Raw genomic sequence first — 14,702 nt, 5'->3', positions numbered from 1 at the left:
AATAAAGTGTCAAATATTTAAACTCCTTTGATCTAAATTATGTCTGACAATAGTTCACTTTAATGTTTTCCCATCAATATTTCTCTTAAAGCGTTCAGCAAATAGTTGTCTAGAAAGTATAAATGAGCATATATTTTGAGATTATAAGCATAAATATACATATAAATATATGTGTGAATATACATATCTATGTGTATACATATATGTTTGTATGTATATCTATTGAGCACCTACCTAGAAAGCTACTTTATGAAAATTGTCACCACTGGGTCAGTACAGTACCCTGTTTACTTCTTTTATATATAAGATTTTAAAATACTATAATTAATTTTTGGTGTATAATATCGAAAGAAAGCTTATTTAAATATATTTGTGTGACTTTATGATATGTATTCCTTTTGCTTTCAAAGATTTGATAATTGCAATGTTGACTTCTAATGAGTTACACTAAAGAACAGAGGTTTAGAAAAAAAGGAAAATAATAACTACCTGATAGGACATAAAAATTATGAGATAATAATAAGAATGTAAAGGTCTTTAAAATAATTTAAATTTCTCTTGTTGAGAGGAAGTTTGTGTCAGGAGTAACTTGAGCAATGGGTAAGCCTGGGTGACCAATCAGTCATCAGTATACTAATCACAGTTGAGACACTGAAGAAATTCCTGGAGGTCAACAGTCTACTATATTATAAATGCAAACACAGCATTAAATAATTATTAAATTGAAATAAAAAAAAAAACCAAACAAATGTGGGAATTTGAGTTTGGAAAGCATAATTAGTGTTGTTAAGACAACAAAACATGTAATTTTGTGAAAATATCCAGAGAATTTTCTTAATGTGTATACACATTATTTATGATAAGTGGACATAAAATTGGCTTGCATTAAGATGTAGATCATTTGTTGATTATGACACAGACAATTGTTCACAAATTCTTAGATAAAGAATATTAACGCTAAGTCCACATCGGAGAACAGAAAAGTGCCTTTAACCAACAAAAAGGTACTTAGGTAGTAATAAATTAATTCCATTAAAACTGACATTAAAACTAATAATATTAGATGTGACATGCAAGAAAAAGACAATTCAGGCAACAACATCATGTGTTAAGATTTGCATTCATTCATAGTACTTGAGGGATTTTAACCATATTCTTTGACCACTGTGCACTAGGAATCTGAGGCGATACCAATCTAACATTCAAAACACACCTTAATATACTTTAGTCCCCTAACCAAAGATTTCAAGGAAGAAACCAATGCCTTCAATAATGAGATGTAAGAGGTTTTAGCTGTATGTTGTTTTGTGGTTGCACAATAAGAGCATTCCACCTGACCAGGTTTAAGGAAAGTAATCCCATCTTTTTGACAATCCAATTGTCTCACTGTCTTCCTACCTTTTTTTTACTAACATGAGCAAATTTGAACATGTTAGTTTTGCACAATAAGAAAATGGCTTTGTGAAATGTATTTTTGGCACAAAAATATTTTCTGATACCTCAAATCAAAATTTTCACCCACAGCAAAATATCAAGCCATAGGGGTGCTTCAGTGGTGCTTACTTATCTAAGCAGAAAATGACAACAACAGCCAACTGCTTCCAAGAACTTTGTATTAAGTAGCAATTACTTCCCTTCCAAGGAATAGCACCAATATGATTACACCTCAAACTGGGGAGTGCTCCTTCCAAGCTCTTTAATGCCCTGGAGAATTCGCTTCATATGACCCACTTTCGGTATCCCCAGGTCCTAAAAAAAAATGGGAAAAGGTACAAGGAAAGAAGAGAAAGAAGTTTAATGACAAGAGAAAATTGGGGATTAAATATTTAACTTAAAATTAGCACTTGCTTCATTTATTTTAGTTTATAGTCAACGATTCAGGAAGTGAAAGCTAGAAAAATAAGTTTATAAAACAAAAATAACCTGACACTGAAATTTTACCAACCAGTAAAAAATCACATCCTACACAAATTCTTAAATATAGCATTCTCATAAATGATATACAATGGCAGTTCTTCAAGAGTCTAAATTAGTTTCTCTTTTTTCTTCTTTTTGTAAGAACAGAGCTCCTTTTGGAATCCCTGAGAGAAGAATGTGTGCCACCGGGGCACCCACAATCAGTGGTAAGGCAACTACACACGTCTTCGGCAAAATGAGAGTGGGGCCGAATCCTAAAGGAAGACACCAGTGCCCATTACCTAAATTTGGAGCACAAATGCATCTGTAGTTGCAGTCAGAGTCTCTGATTTCAGAGGAATATTTACACTGTGTAATGTGTAAGTGTAAAAAATTCTTAAGCATAGGTATCTGTGGGTTGATGCTTTTCCTCCTTAGACACTTTCAGCTCCTTTCCCTTAGAATTCTTCGTGTTTCTTAAAGAACTATCTTTCATAAAGAACCGAGAATTCAATAGTTAACTCTCAGAAATGGATGATGATTGCAGAGAGTGCACACATAGCAGGCATTTGTTGCAGAAATGAATGAAACCCATCCAAGATAACCAGAACATTCACTATCTGAAAAACTAAAAGAAAGGGTGAAGGTCTCCAAACACAACAGCTTCTTTAAGTATAAGGGACATAATATGTGAAGTGGAATAACTTTACAAAACAGAATTTAAAATATTTGAAAATTAGTAAAATGACTACTTTCAAAGCAGCCTAGAAAATAGCATTATAAGGTATTGGGTTTGGCCAAAAAGTCTGTTACATTTTTTTCTGTAAAATAAGACACATTTTTCAGTTTCACCAATAACTTTACTGATTTGGGTATTTTCAGTATGTCAGCTATCTCCCGCCATTGGCTTCTAGTGTGTAAAGGTGAAGGGTGCTGCTGAATATCTTCCAATGCATAAGACAGACCCACTGCAAAGAATTATTTGGCCAAAATGTCAATAGTACCAAGAAACTTCACAAACCACTTTTTTATTTTTTTAAATAATTTATTTGTTTGTTTGTTGTTTTATTTATTTATTTATTTTTAGAGAGACGGGAAAGGAGAAAGAGAGGGCGAGAAACATCACTGTGTGGTTGCCTCTCACTTGCGCCCCCAACTGGGGACCTGACGTGCAACCGAGTCATGTGCCCTGACTGGGAATTGAACCAGTTACACTTGGCTCACAGGCCGACACTCAATCCACTGAGCCACAACAGCCAGGACACAAACCACTTTTGACACGTTTGATCAGTCACAGCACCTTTTCCATACACTGCACAAATATTTTTTTTGCATTTCACTTGCATTTTTACCTTTCTTGAAATAATAAAGCATAGTGTGCCGAAAATGTTGCATATCTTCTTCCATTCTCCAATATTAAAATGGCTACACAAAAATTCACCAATTTTGATAAGTTTTTTTAAATGCACGCTGATATGACAGTTGTCACAATATATCTAACAAAATTGTTTCAAATGAAGTTAAAGACAACTAAGTGCTACTAGAGCAATTGTACAGAAAAAAATCACATGAACATTTTGGCCAACTCAAGACTTTATGAGTAATTTGAATTCTAGAGCAGCAGTGCTACTGAAGTCTCTGAATCCTCTAGAAAATACTCTTTCCACAGCTACTGCTTTTTTCAAGCTGAAGATTATGTCAGAGTAAAAGTTTTACAATATTTAACTGATCCTGAAAAATATTTTCTCATATGACAACAGGTCATCCACAATCAGTCTTAAGGCCACTATACATTTTCTGAGTCTGTGCTAAAATAACAAAAGCAAGGCCAAATCCCAGAAGAAGATACAATACTAGTGAATGCTGCCTAAATTTGAAATGTAAATGCATTTAAATCGTATTGAGATTCTTTGGTATAAGTGAAATGTTTAATATTCTTTATACTTTGTGATAACGTAGTTATCTGGGGAAGCAACCCAAGTGCCCATCAATAGACGAGTTGATAATAAAGCCGTGGTACATATATATGATAGAATATTACTTAGCCATAAAAAAGAATAGAATCTTACCAATTGCAATAGCCTAGATGGACCTAGGAGGTATTATGCTAAGTGAAGTAAGTCAGACAGAGCAAGACAAATAACATACGATTTCACTTATATGTGAAATCTAAAGAATAAAGTAAATGAATAAACAAAACTGAAACAGATTTATAGATACAGAGACCAGATTGATGGTTACCGGAAGGAAGCAGGTTGGATGAAAAAGGTGAAGGGATTAAAATGTGCAAACTGGTAGTTACAGAAGAGTCACAGTGATGTACAGTACAGCACAGGGAATGTAGTCAATAACAGTATAACTGTATGGTGCCAGGTGGGTACTGACAATATCAAGGGGAGCACTTTGTGAAGTAGTATGATTGTCTGACATCACACTGTACACCTGAAACTAATACAAAATAATACTTAATGTCAACCATAATAAAATTTTTTAAAGTAAAATGTTACATTTAACACTAAATATTTTATTTTAGGCTACATGCACATTGTATCTGAAAAATCAAAATTTCTTTGGGAAGGGCAGACTCTACTCAGAATTACTATCATAGTATAATCAGGTGAAAGTTTTCCACAGAGTTACTCTAACTTCGGAGCTATATTTTCTTTACTTTGAGTTCAATACTTTCATGTCTTCAAGGAGTTAGGCTGTGATAAAGTTGTGCCCTGACATTAGTTATATGGTTCTTAATTTATTTTTCATAGTCTCTGTTATTGGTTTTTGTTTTCTTTGGATGAATAGGCCTAATTTTGTAGAAGCATGCTTTGTAGATATTCCAAATGAAAAACAAAACAAAACAAAACAAAACCAAACCACTGTGTCTTTACCATTTTTGGGGGGTGCCCACTGGTTTTGTCTATTGTCTTCCAGGAGAAAAAAATACTACAATCCATTTGTCTTTCTGTGTTATAATCTTCTTCCTTTGCCACCTTTAGACTCATTGTTATCTCTGAGCCAAGATCTGAGCAGGAGTTAGCCAGGTGAGGTACAGGGGGGAAACATACCACAAGAGGGTATATTCCTAAGGTGAGATAGAATTTATTATTTTTAAGCAAGTGAAACAAGGCTGGGGTAGATAAGGTATAACCCAACAGGGAGCCAGTAATTCCACCGCAGGTTGAATAAACAGGCAAAACCTGATGGCCTAACAAAGATGTGAGTCTTTATTATAATAGAAAAGAGAAGCCACTGAAAGGTTTTAAGCAGAAAAGTGATATCTAATATTAAAATGATCACTATGATTGCAATGTTTATAATGCACTGGAGAGAGCAAGAGGAGCAGTAGAAGGGTCAGTTAGGAAGCCATTAACCTTACACAGACAGAGGTTACAGCACCACAGAATAGGGTATGGGAAGGAAAAAGCAACCTCACTTTGTGAAGGGCTTAATGAGTTAGAGGAGAAAAAGGACAGTAAGAAGAAGGTGGTAAGCATGACCTTGGGTTTCTCTGTCTCAAGCGCCTGGAAGGAGAGAGGGGTGATTACCAACATGCAGAGCACTGGAGAAGAGGCAGAATGGGAGTGGGACAGGAGATCAAAAGTTTGGTTTTGGACATGTTAAGATTGACATCCCTGTGTGAGAGCCAAGTATCAAGTAGAATTAGTGACATAATCCTGAAGTTCACAAATGGGGTCAGAGCTGAAAATATAAACTTGTGAACCATTGATATAATATATTCATAGACAGTGTAGGTAATCCTTCACATTTAGAGACTTTATTCTGAAGTGTCTGTTCTCTGGCAGCCACAACCAGAGACCAAGGGGAACTCAGCCTCTACTTTCATGGTTTTACAGAAAGAAGGATCTTTCTGTAAAATTATTCTTCTTTTTTCATTTCCCCACACCCTTTTTAAAACCAAAAGAATTAAAAAGGACTACCAATACAAATTTCTAGAAAAAAATTTAAGGGGTAGAATGTTATTTGTATTAAAAAGAAAAAGAAAACAGAATCAAACTCCCATGAAAGCTGAAGAGAAAGTTTACAAAATAATTTCTATCTACTTTTCCACTCTGGGTCTTTTTTTTCTAGCCAGCTCCTACCCTCTAACTTTGACTTATGTGTATATGCCGTTATTTTCATTCTACAAATATTTGCTTCACTCAATGTGTGTGTATTTGCATGTTTGTATACATTTGTATGTATACATACACAACATATACAAACACACACAGTCTTTCCCTTGAATGTATGCTTAGTCATGGCAGATGAGATGCGAGCTTCCAGAGGGCAGATATCACTGAGGGAAGCTGCCATAAAATACAGCAATCAGCAGCTATTTCATAAATATTTCTGCCTGCTGAGGATATCAGCAGCTACACAAATATGTTGTATATGATGATTGCCCCACATTTTTTTTGTGCATTCATTTCAAGTTTTGAAGTCAATCTTTACTTTATGAACTCTAACACTATCGTTTGCTGTGTTCTAGATTAGTGACTCTCAACTAAGGTAATTAATTAATTTATTATTGTATTATTATTCTGGGCTAAAAATGTCTAGGTATAAATGATGTCCACTTTTGATGTACAAAAACTCTATGACTCTGCATTCTAGAGATCTTTACTTTACATTACCCACTATCTGTTCAAAAACGTCTGCTAACCTACTTATAAAGACACAGACAATTCATGAATTTATCTACAGGAAAGGGATCACTCCAATAAATGTTGAAGGCCTTGTCACTTGTTTATTAAACATCTTGGAATTTTTAAATGACAGTGTATAGTAAGAAAGTATAATATGACAAACCTTACTCCTAACTTTGGGACCGAACAGGTAGGCCACTTTGGCCATTTCTACTGTTGTCTCCACCCAAAGAATTAAAGGGAATTGGTGCAGACCATGAATTAATGATTTTTCTTCTCCATCATAAATGACAAACAGGCTCTAAGCTGATTTCTAGCACAAGCAAGGCAAAATTTTTACTTCATTTACTAAAGGAAATAATTTATATTTTTGAATAATGCAATTTTAACAATAAGTCATGGAAAGGAAATTTAAATTTATTGGTCTAGTTGTTCCTCTGACATCTATCTGAAAGGTCAATTTAGAAATGCAACAAAAGCACAGAACTGCTATAAGTCTATCATCTAGTTCCATATATTAGAAAAGCTTTATTATTGATATTTTGAATTAACTTTTAGTTGTTAACCTTATACTAGATTTTGTTCAGTCATTTTCAGCAACAATTATCAGCTTTCATGTTAACCCAGTAGAATGAGCAGAGGGAAACATCACCCATTTAAAAATATTAGCACATAGGGACAGTCACATCAATGGATGCAGAGAAAATTACTAAAGTCATGCTAAGCTTTAGCTGAAATAGCCAGAGAATGATTTTGACAGGAAAATATGGCAGACATTCTTGTTTAAAAAGCATACAAGGAATTCAGGCCACAAGACAATGCATATTAGATTACTGCATGTTTGCATAACATAAGCCAAGCTATAACCACATAACAGAAGAGGCACAGGAAAAAGGACTGTTTCTCAAGAGCAAAGAGTAGCACAAAGGAAATACCTTCAGATCTCGCCTTTCCAGATGCAAAAGTTCAGCCCCTCTGATGTCATGACGGATGAAGATTTCTTTGTACTCTCCCAAATTGATCAGATCCAGCCAAGCAGCAACTTCCTCTGTGCCCCATTTCTGAACTACCAAAGTTAAGAGCAAAACCCCCTTAATTTCTACATGCTCAATGCATTACAAAGCAAAGGTTGGCCAAAGAAGATGCAAACAGAGTACAGCAGCAGTGCTAGCAAAGGGAAAGGTTAAAGGTGTTTCAACAAAACTACAATTCCATTTTTTCTCATGCAGATCAACACAAGGATCACAAAGACATTCACTGCAGTGCACCTGTGCCCTTAGCTTTAGCTCGGTTTCCTCCTTAAAGCCACCCAAACTACACAGTATATATAAAAGATGTACTTCTCATGATTAGAATCAGTAGTACAAGGACTAAATAAGTTCTGATGATTTCCGTAAGACTATATATGAAACTGGCTATAGTTTAATTAGCTACAAATGCTAATTAAAATTTAAAATCTAACACAGGATACTTAATCTTACACTAACTTCTGCTTCAGATCTTGCTGCTTCAGGCGCCGCCTTTATTGACTCTATTACTATTGATAATTACAAAAATAAATGTCCTGTTAAATTGATTTAATATCATCTAAAAACGGTCAACAGTACACTCCAAGATGAACTGGAATGCTATTTCTCGTAAGTACAACCATTCTTTTATACATTTTATTCAACACTGATTAGCTTTATAAAGGCTACTTATTTGCCATATTTGGTTTTAAAATGCCCTTGAATAGCTGCTCTACCACTGTCAAAAATCAGGTTATATTATCACTTTTGAAAAGGTGATAGCTAACTCAGAAAAATTAAAAATTGATTTGATTGTGAAAGGCACCTACCATCACACACACAGCACCTGAGGTGCTTTAGCACTAGTATAGCATTAAATTGATTCTCTAGGGAGAAGCAGGAATGGAACTAGAAAGACAATTTCAAAGAGAGAATTTAATCTTTGCTTGAGAATGTGTCACAGTAGACTGCCATTACCGAGGGGCTGGAATGGTGTAGTAAGTCCTTCAAATAGGAAAAAGGAAAGTATAGAACTTCAGGTAGAAAATATATTTAGCAAGCTAAAGGAATATACGAAAGTTTCTATGTTCCATTCATCAAAATGATCTGGATTTTGAACTTTGAAGACAAAAAACAAGTTACACGCTGATGCCTTGAATTGCTATTGAGCAAGACAGAGACCATCTAAACAGATGCACTGACATCCACCAAACAAAGCGGCAAATCAGCAACCACCTTGTTTTCTTATGTGTTTCATAACTACTAATTCCAACTGATATTTGGACATATTTTAGGGACAATATAATTGTTTATAACAGTAAAATAAACATTAAATGAAACTTACCACTTGAAGCATTTTATAGTGGCATTTAGTACATTCAAAATGTTGTACAATAACTATCTCTATCTGAAACATTTTATTGCCTCAGTGGTATTACTTTAGTGCTATTTTTCCATATAGAGTATTCCCTCGCTTATCGCGGGCATTACGTTCTAGACAACCCCCCACCCCCACCCTGCGATAGGTGAAAATCCGTGAAGTAGGAAACTTACATTTTAGTATTTATATATATTTTAAGACTTTATAAACCCTTCTCACACACTTATAAACCGTTCCCAGTCCTTTAACCTTTCCACTCCCTTACTAACCTTTTTCACACTTTTATAAACACTATTTATGTTCTTAAACATATTCTACACTCTTAAACCTACGTAACTTTAACAACATACATATACATACTACAAAACCCCGCAATATAGTGAAAAATCCGCGATAAATAATTAAATGTATTATTTTTAAAAATCCCGCGATACAGTGAGGCTGCGATAAGTGAACTGTGATATAGAGAGGGACTACTGTATTATACACCCCCCTACCCCCACCACTGCAGAACACCTACCAGGCTGTGAACTTGTCTTCTGCTTCTGAACCTTCTCCTTTTTAAATTTTGGCACTATACGAAATACTGTGCTTCTGTTGTTTCTCTTGGTGCAATCCACAGGAGGCTCCTGTTCAAGTGGAGCAAGATAAGAATTTTCTCAGAATAGTAAGAGAAGAAAAACGCACTCTAATATTAGAGATAACATAGGAATAGGTTAGAAATACAAAACATTGTTGAAGTGATAACTTCTTCAAAAAAGTTTATTTTATATACTACTGAAAATGTACCGATCCCCTAAGTTACCTTGGTTCACATAAAAGCTTCTTCTTATTTGTTCATGAATGATACCTCTGAAAGCAATATTCAAAATTTATTTCCCCTGAATATGTCTTTTACAAAAGATGAGTTCAAATTCTATCATCATAAATTCTGCATTTATAAAGAAACAGGATGTATTTTACATACCTCATTCTCATTTGGGTGTAGGATATAATAAAGCCAAGGAATCTCTGTTAATTTCTGTAACTCCACTTCCACAGAGTGTAAGGCACTGGACACCCGCTCTTCATGTGGAGATTCCAACTGCTATTGACCAGTAGATTAAAACAAAACAAAACAAGGTTCAGTACCCAACCTCAAATAGAATAAATTATTTCATTTGATAATGAATATCCTCATCTCTCATTAGGCTATGCTAGTTGTTATTGTGATATTTGTTTTTAATAAAAATACTTAAAAAGAACAAATAATCTTATACTGGGTTCACTGAAAGAAAACTTGATAGATGTATCCTTATTTCCCATGATAGAAGCTAATGTGACTTTTGCTTTAGTGAGTAATCTCATATTTGTGCCAAAGAGTCTTCTGATTTACACAGGTCACTATGTAAACAAACAATTATCTTTTTAAAATTAGCAAAAAATACATCATATAAAAATAACTGCTTGGCAGAAGAATCTCCTGGAAAGTGAAAATAATAAGATTTAGGGAAAAAAACCTCACAAATGTCAGAAAAATTTGTGATGAAAAGCTGTTATAAAAATCATGGAAAAGCAAAAACCAAAAAAGCTTGTAATCTGGAAGGTTTATCAACTTAAAAAGAATTTAACTGCTCACCTATTATCTCCCCACTCGAAGCAGTTATTAGAAAGCACTTATAAATTCAGTAAATGAATAAAGGTAAAATAAACACTGGTATGTGAGAAATGACTGGATTCTAGTCTTGGACTTGTTACTAACTTTGCAACTAAGAGAAGGTTAATGATTTCAGGAGTCTTAGTTTCCTTCTCAATAAATAGTAGAGTATGACTAAATTATTTCTATAGTTTCTTCCAGGTAATCAGCATTTTTATAAGTTACTTTAAAATTGTAGAGTACTACATATAGGTTCACAGAAAGTTCAGAGAATGTTACTGTTATTCTGGACATTATGTTTTCTCCCTCCTTAATTTAACTACCATTTCTAGTTGTTAATAAAAACATGGAGATTCTCCAGACTCTCATATAAAATTTACCACTTCCCTTTCAGTCCAAAAATGTATCTCTTACAAAACTGATAAAATGGTGATTGTATATTCATTCTAGAATCAAAATAAAGAGTAAACCTTAGTTGCTCTCAAATATGATTGACTCTTTCCTGGGATATCAATATTGTCAAAGGTACCTGATAAAATTTAGTGGTACACATTTTAGACCAAATATCCATTTTCTGACAATGACAGAAGCACTGAAAGTGGAGGGGGTGTCCTTCTTTATGAAAATAATATAATTGATAAATATTAACCACATAACACTCAATGGAAACTTTCTGGTAGAAAACTAAAATACAGAATAAGTTATGCTTACAGTTCTTGGCAATCAGAAATCACCTTAAATGTACTTCAAATAACACACACAAAAAAACATGCCTTCTATCCAAAAACTGGCACTAAAGTCACAGTTCACTAGATTTCCTATAGGACTAATTTTAGAAGAGCAGCAAGAAGATTCTGGTTAATAGCCAAGATTCCTACTGGTTTTATCAAAAGATATAACCAGCATTTCTTCCTACAAGTTTTTCTTCATGGGCACAGCAGAAGCAGCCACCTCTTGAGTTAAGGAAGCTGTATTTCAGCTTCCTCTGGAGGCAGGTGAGAGCAATGGACTTCATGCAGCCTTTCAGCTTCTCTTCTCAGAATAAAGGATGCTCTGAGGGCAGCATTCTTCTGAACCCAAACAGGAATTCCAACTACAGTCACTTATTAGTCAGCTAGACTACGTGACACACCTCCCATTTTTTCACTATGCCAGGTACTATGACTTTTACTAATCACTTTTATTTAAGTGTATATTTTTCAAAGCAAGAGATAAAATTACAGTCAAGAGAAATGTTTTAGGATCATCACCTATCAATTAATCAGAATTGTTACAGGAAGAAAAAATAGGCTTTCTATAGTTACAACAGCATGTGTGAATAACCCACAATCAAACACTAGGTGGCGAAAAGACCCAACATGCTAGAACATTTGAAACCTGTGATGGAACAGAGGCTGACAAGGGAAACAAAACAAACACTGATGGTCTTCTAGCACTTAAGCTTGAGGTCCATGACTATGGTCAGATGTAGAGTTGGCCTTGATGTCCAGCACCAATCTGAGAAATATGGCTACCTCTTAAAATTTAGTTTTTGAAAACGCTGAGACTAGAAAGTGTTGTCTTTTAAGCAAATCTAGAAAACCATACTAATCAATCATAACTCCCAGGTTTAGCCTTTTATTTTCTTAAAGGTAAAAGCTAGGTAAAAAGGAAGCTCTAAGATTGGAGGCCAGAGGCTGCATTTATGTTCCCTAATGAAGGTAAAACCCATACATTTAACATCATTCTTATGTGATCAGTCATTTCTTTTCCTTACCAAAGGCACTCTACCCACTAGTAAAGATTCTGTTTCAGTATATAGTGCCTTCACATTGATGGCTATTTCTGTGGCAATGTCTCTTGTAAGACTCTAGAAAAAAAAATTAAAGACAAGTAGTTCTGTATTAAATCGGAATTCAATCATCAGCAAACACTTTAAATTTTATTATTCCAATTTAAATTCACATCACAAATTCTACCAAAATTCTACTATAACTGTACTATTTCACAGTCATGGTTATTAGCATAATTACTCTTCTAATTCTTGTATGCACTGACTCTAATGAATACACCCAGGACCATATCTCCTACATATAGACATGTATATGCTGGTGACAATGTATATACATTCCCATAAAAAGTTAAGTCGAAGAAAATCATGTTTGATCATAATTAGTTCTATCTGTGACTCTCAGTAGTTCCAACCAGATTGCTTTTTAGACTTTAACACAAAGGACTAGAACATTTGTATACAAGAGGAGACCAAAAAAAATCCAGAATTTATTTATAAAAAATGCATATTTATTCTTGCATGTTTAAAATTCAGTCACCTTCAAAGTACTCTCCATTTGATGCACTACACCTATTGAGACATTTTTTTCTACTGTTCAAATTAGTTTTTGAACACGTTGATTTTGATGCCTTTTAGTGCTTCTGCTCTTTTTCATTTCCCCTCTTCCACATGGGCAAAATGTTTCCCTTTGAGGACTTCTTTCATCCGGGGAAACAAAAAGAATAGCTCAGGGTGAGATCTGGTGAATACGGAGGGTGGGGTACAGGGAGAGTGCTGTTTTGGTTAAAAACTGCTGAACAGTTAGTGCGATATGGGCAGGTATGCTAGTAAATCACCCATCATGAAATGGGAAAAGGCGTTAAAAGAGTCTTCAAAAAAATTCACTGAAGCTGAATGCAGCCTCTCACAAAAACACCAGCTGAAACACTGATACAGATGGGTGGGTTCCTAGAACACTCACCTAGCTGGGGGTACGTGTACTACAAGGGCCACGATAATCCTGTTTTGGGGGGGATCCCCTTGTATTAATACAGTTAACTTCATTGAAAAATTAAAATAATAAAATAATGTGATCCATTTTCTGTATACTATAGCCTTTTATGATGTATCACATTTCAAGGGAGTTATAGCCATTCTATTATTAAGTTCTACAAAATTTTAATTTCTACATTAAAATTTACTAAATTTATTAATTTAGTAAAAAAATGAGATAAAAATAATTTGAGTGCACAACTTCAGAAATGAATTAGTATCTTTAATAAAATGCATGACACCTAGGTTTGTTCTATATCTAGGTGCAGGAGAGAAGGTAAAAGAAGAAATAAGGAGCAATGGTAGCAGTTAAAGGGAGAAAGAGTAGAAGAAACATAGCAAGATGGAAAGTGATGGAAAATGAAATAGAAAACATGAGGGAATGTAAGAACAGGAATAGAAAAATGGCAGAAAGAAGAAAATAAAAGAAAAATTTAGCCACAAATTTACCATAAGCTTCTGACAAAGATTCACCTAGACTATATACTGTTCTTTCAAAGAGCACATTTTATAGTATCAAAATGTATGTGTAACACCAAAGAAATCTGTGGAATGAAATTTACCATTAGCTCCTCACCTCTGGGAACTGAGGGTTGGCTTTATTCAGTGCGTGGGAGCAGGCATTCACAGCATGGGCCAGTTCTTGCTCCAAAAGACAGTGGATCGTGGCAGCATCACAAATCCTGAAAGCAAGAACAAAACAAATGAACAAAAACACTGTTTTGAGCACTGCTGGTTTTTCTGAAGCATAGAAGTGGTAGAATAAAACAAGTTTAAAAAAATACAAGTCATTAAGGGTAACTTTTTAAAAAATGACTTCGATTATGAACGTCACAGGGTAGATTTACAAAATTGAAATCCCATTGCAACAAAGAATGCCAAACCAAAAATCTTTATAAAAAAGTTAGGCTTAGAATCAGAGATAAATATATTGAGGTGCTATCTGGAAAAACAAAATATAGTTACACTTCATTTTGCAGTATCATTGGAAAGTGAGAGAGGTCCCAAATAAAGAGAGTAGAGACTTGTCTTTTATTCATTGAAACTTGAACCAGAAACACATACAACAGGTTAGGGGAAGAACACTGCCATATATCTATCATCGATATGCTAAGTGCTTTATATGTATTATAGTTTTCCACTTTATAGATGAAGACATTGAGGATCAGAGGGAGTTAGTATGTATCGTATCATATCGGCAGCCGTCTGTCTCGAGAGACGATGGTGTAGCTTCTTAAGAGTCTATCTGCACCGCCGAAAATGGCTGTGCAGTCTGACTCGGGAGTGACACGGTATCTGTCTCCTCCCGTGTTGAATCGACATCTTGCGATGACGC

The 14,702-nt window shown here is 34.6% G+C and overlaps 1 protein-coding gene across 1 annotated transcript in view; it reads right to left on the bottom strand.

Moving 5' to 3' along the window:
- Positions 1–1,596: 1,596 nt before the first annotated feature.
- Positions 1,597–14,702, bottom strand: part of DGKH (diacylglycerol kinase eta) — a 196,142-nt gene continuing 183,036 nt past the window's right edge. The window contains exons 26-31 of the mRNA XM_090258064.1: positions 13,944–14,049; positions 12,320–12,412; positions 9,895–10,014; positions 9,448–9,556; positions 7,475–7,605; positions 1,597–1,749 (exon numbers count right to left, since the gene is read on the bottom strand). Of these exons, the coding sequence (XP_090114190.1) occupies positions 1,660–1,749; positions 7,475–7,605; positions 9,448–9,556; positions 9,895–10,014; positions 12,320–12,412; positions 13,944–14,049 (649 nt within the window). The 3' untranslated portion in view covers positions 1,597–1,659. The remainder of the gene's footprint in view (positions 1,750–7,474; positions 7,606–9,447; positions 9,557–9,894; positions 10,015–12,319; positions 12,413–13,943; positions 14,050–14,702) is intronic.

This window comes from Furipterus horrens, unplaced genomic scaffold (genome assembly GCF_987537825.1).
Source record: "Furipterus horrens unplaced genomic scaffold, mFurHor1.1.pri manual_scaffold_12, whole genome shotgun sequence".
Lineage (NCBI taxonomy): Eukaryota > Metazoa > Chordata > Mammalia > Chiroptera > Furipteridae > Furipterus > Furipterus horrens.
The sequence above is the reverse complement of the archived record's forward strand: the minus strand, read 5'-3'. Positions and strand labels throughout refer to the sequence as shown.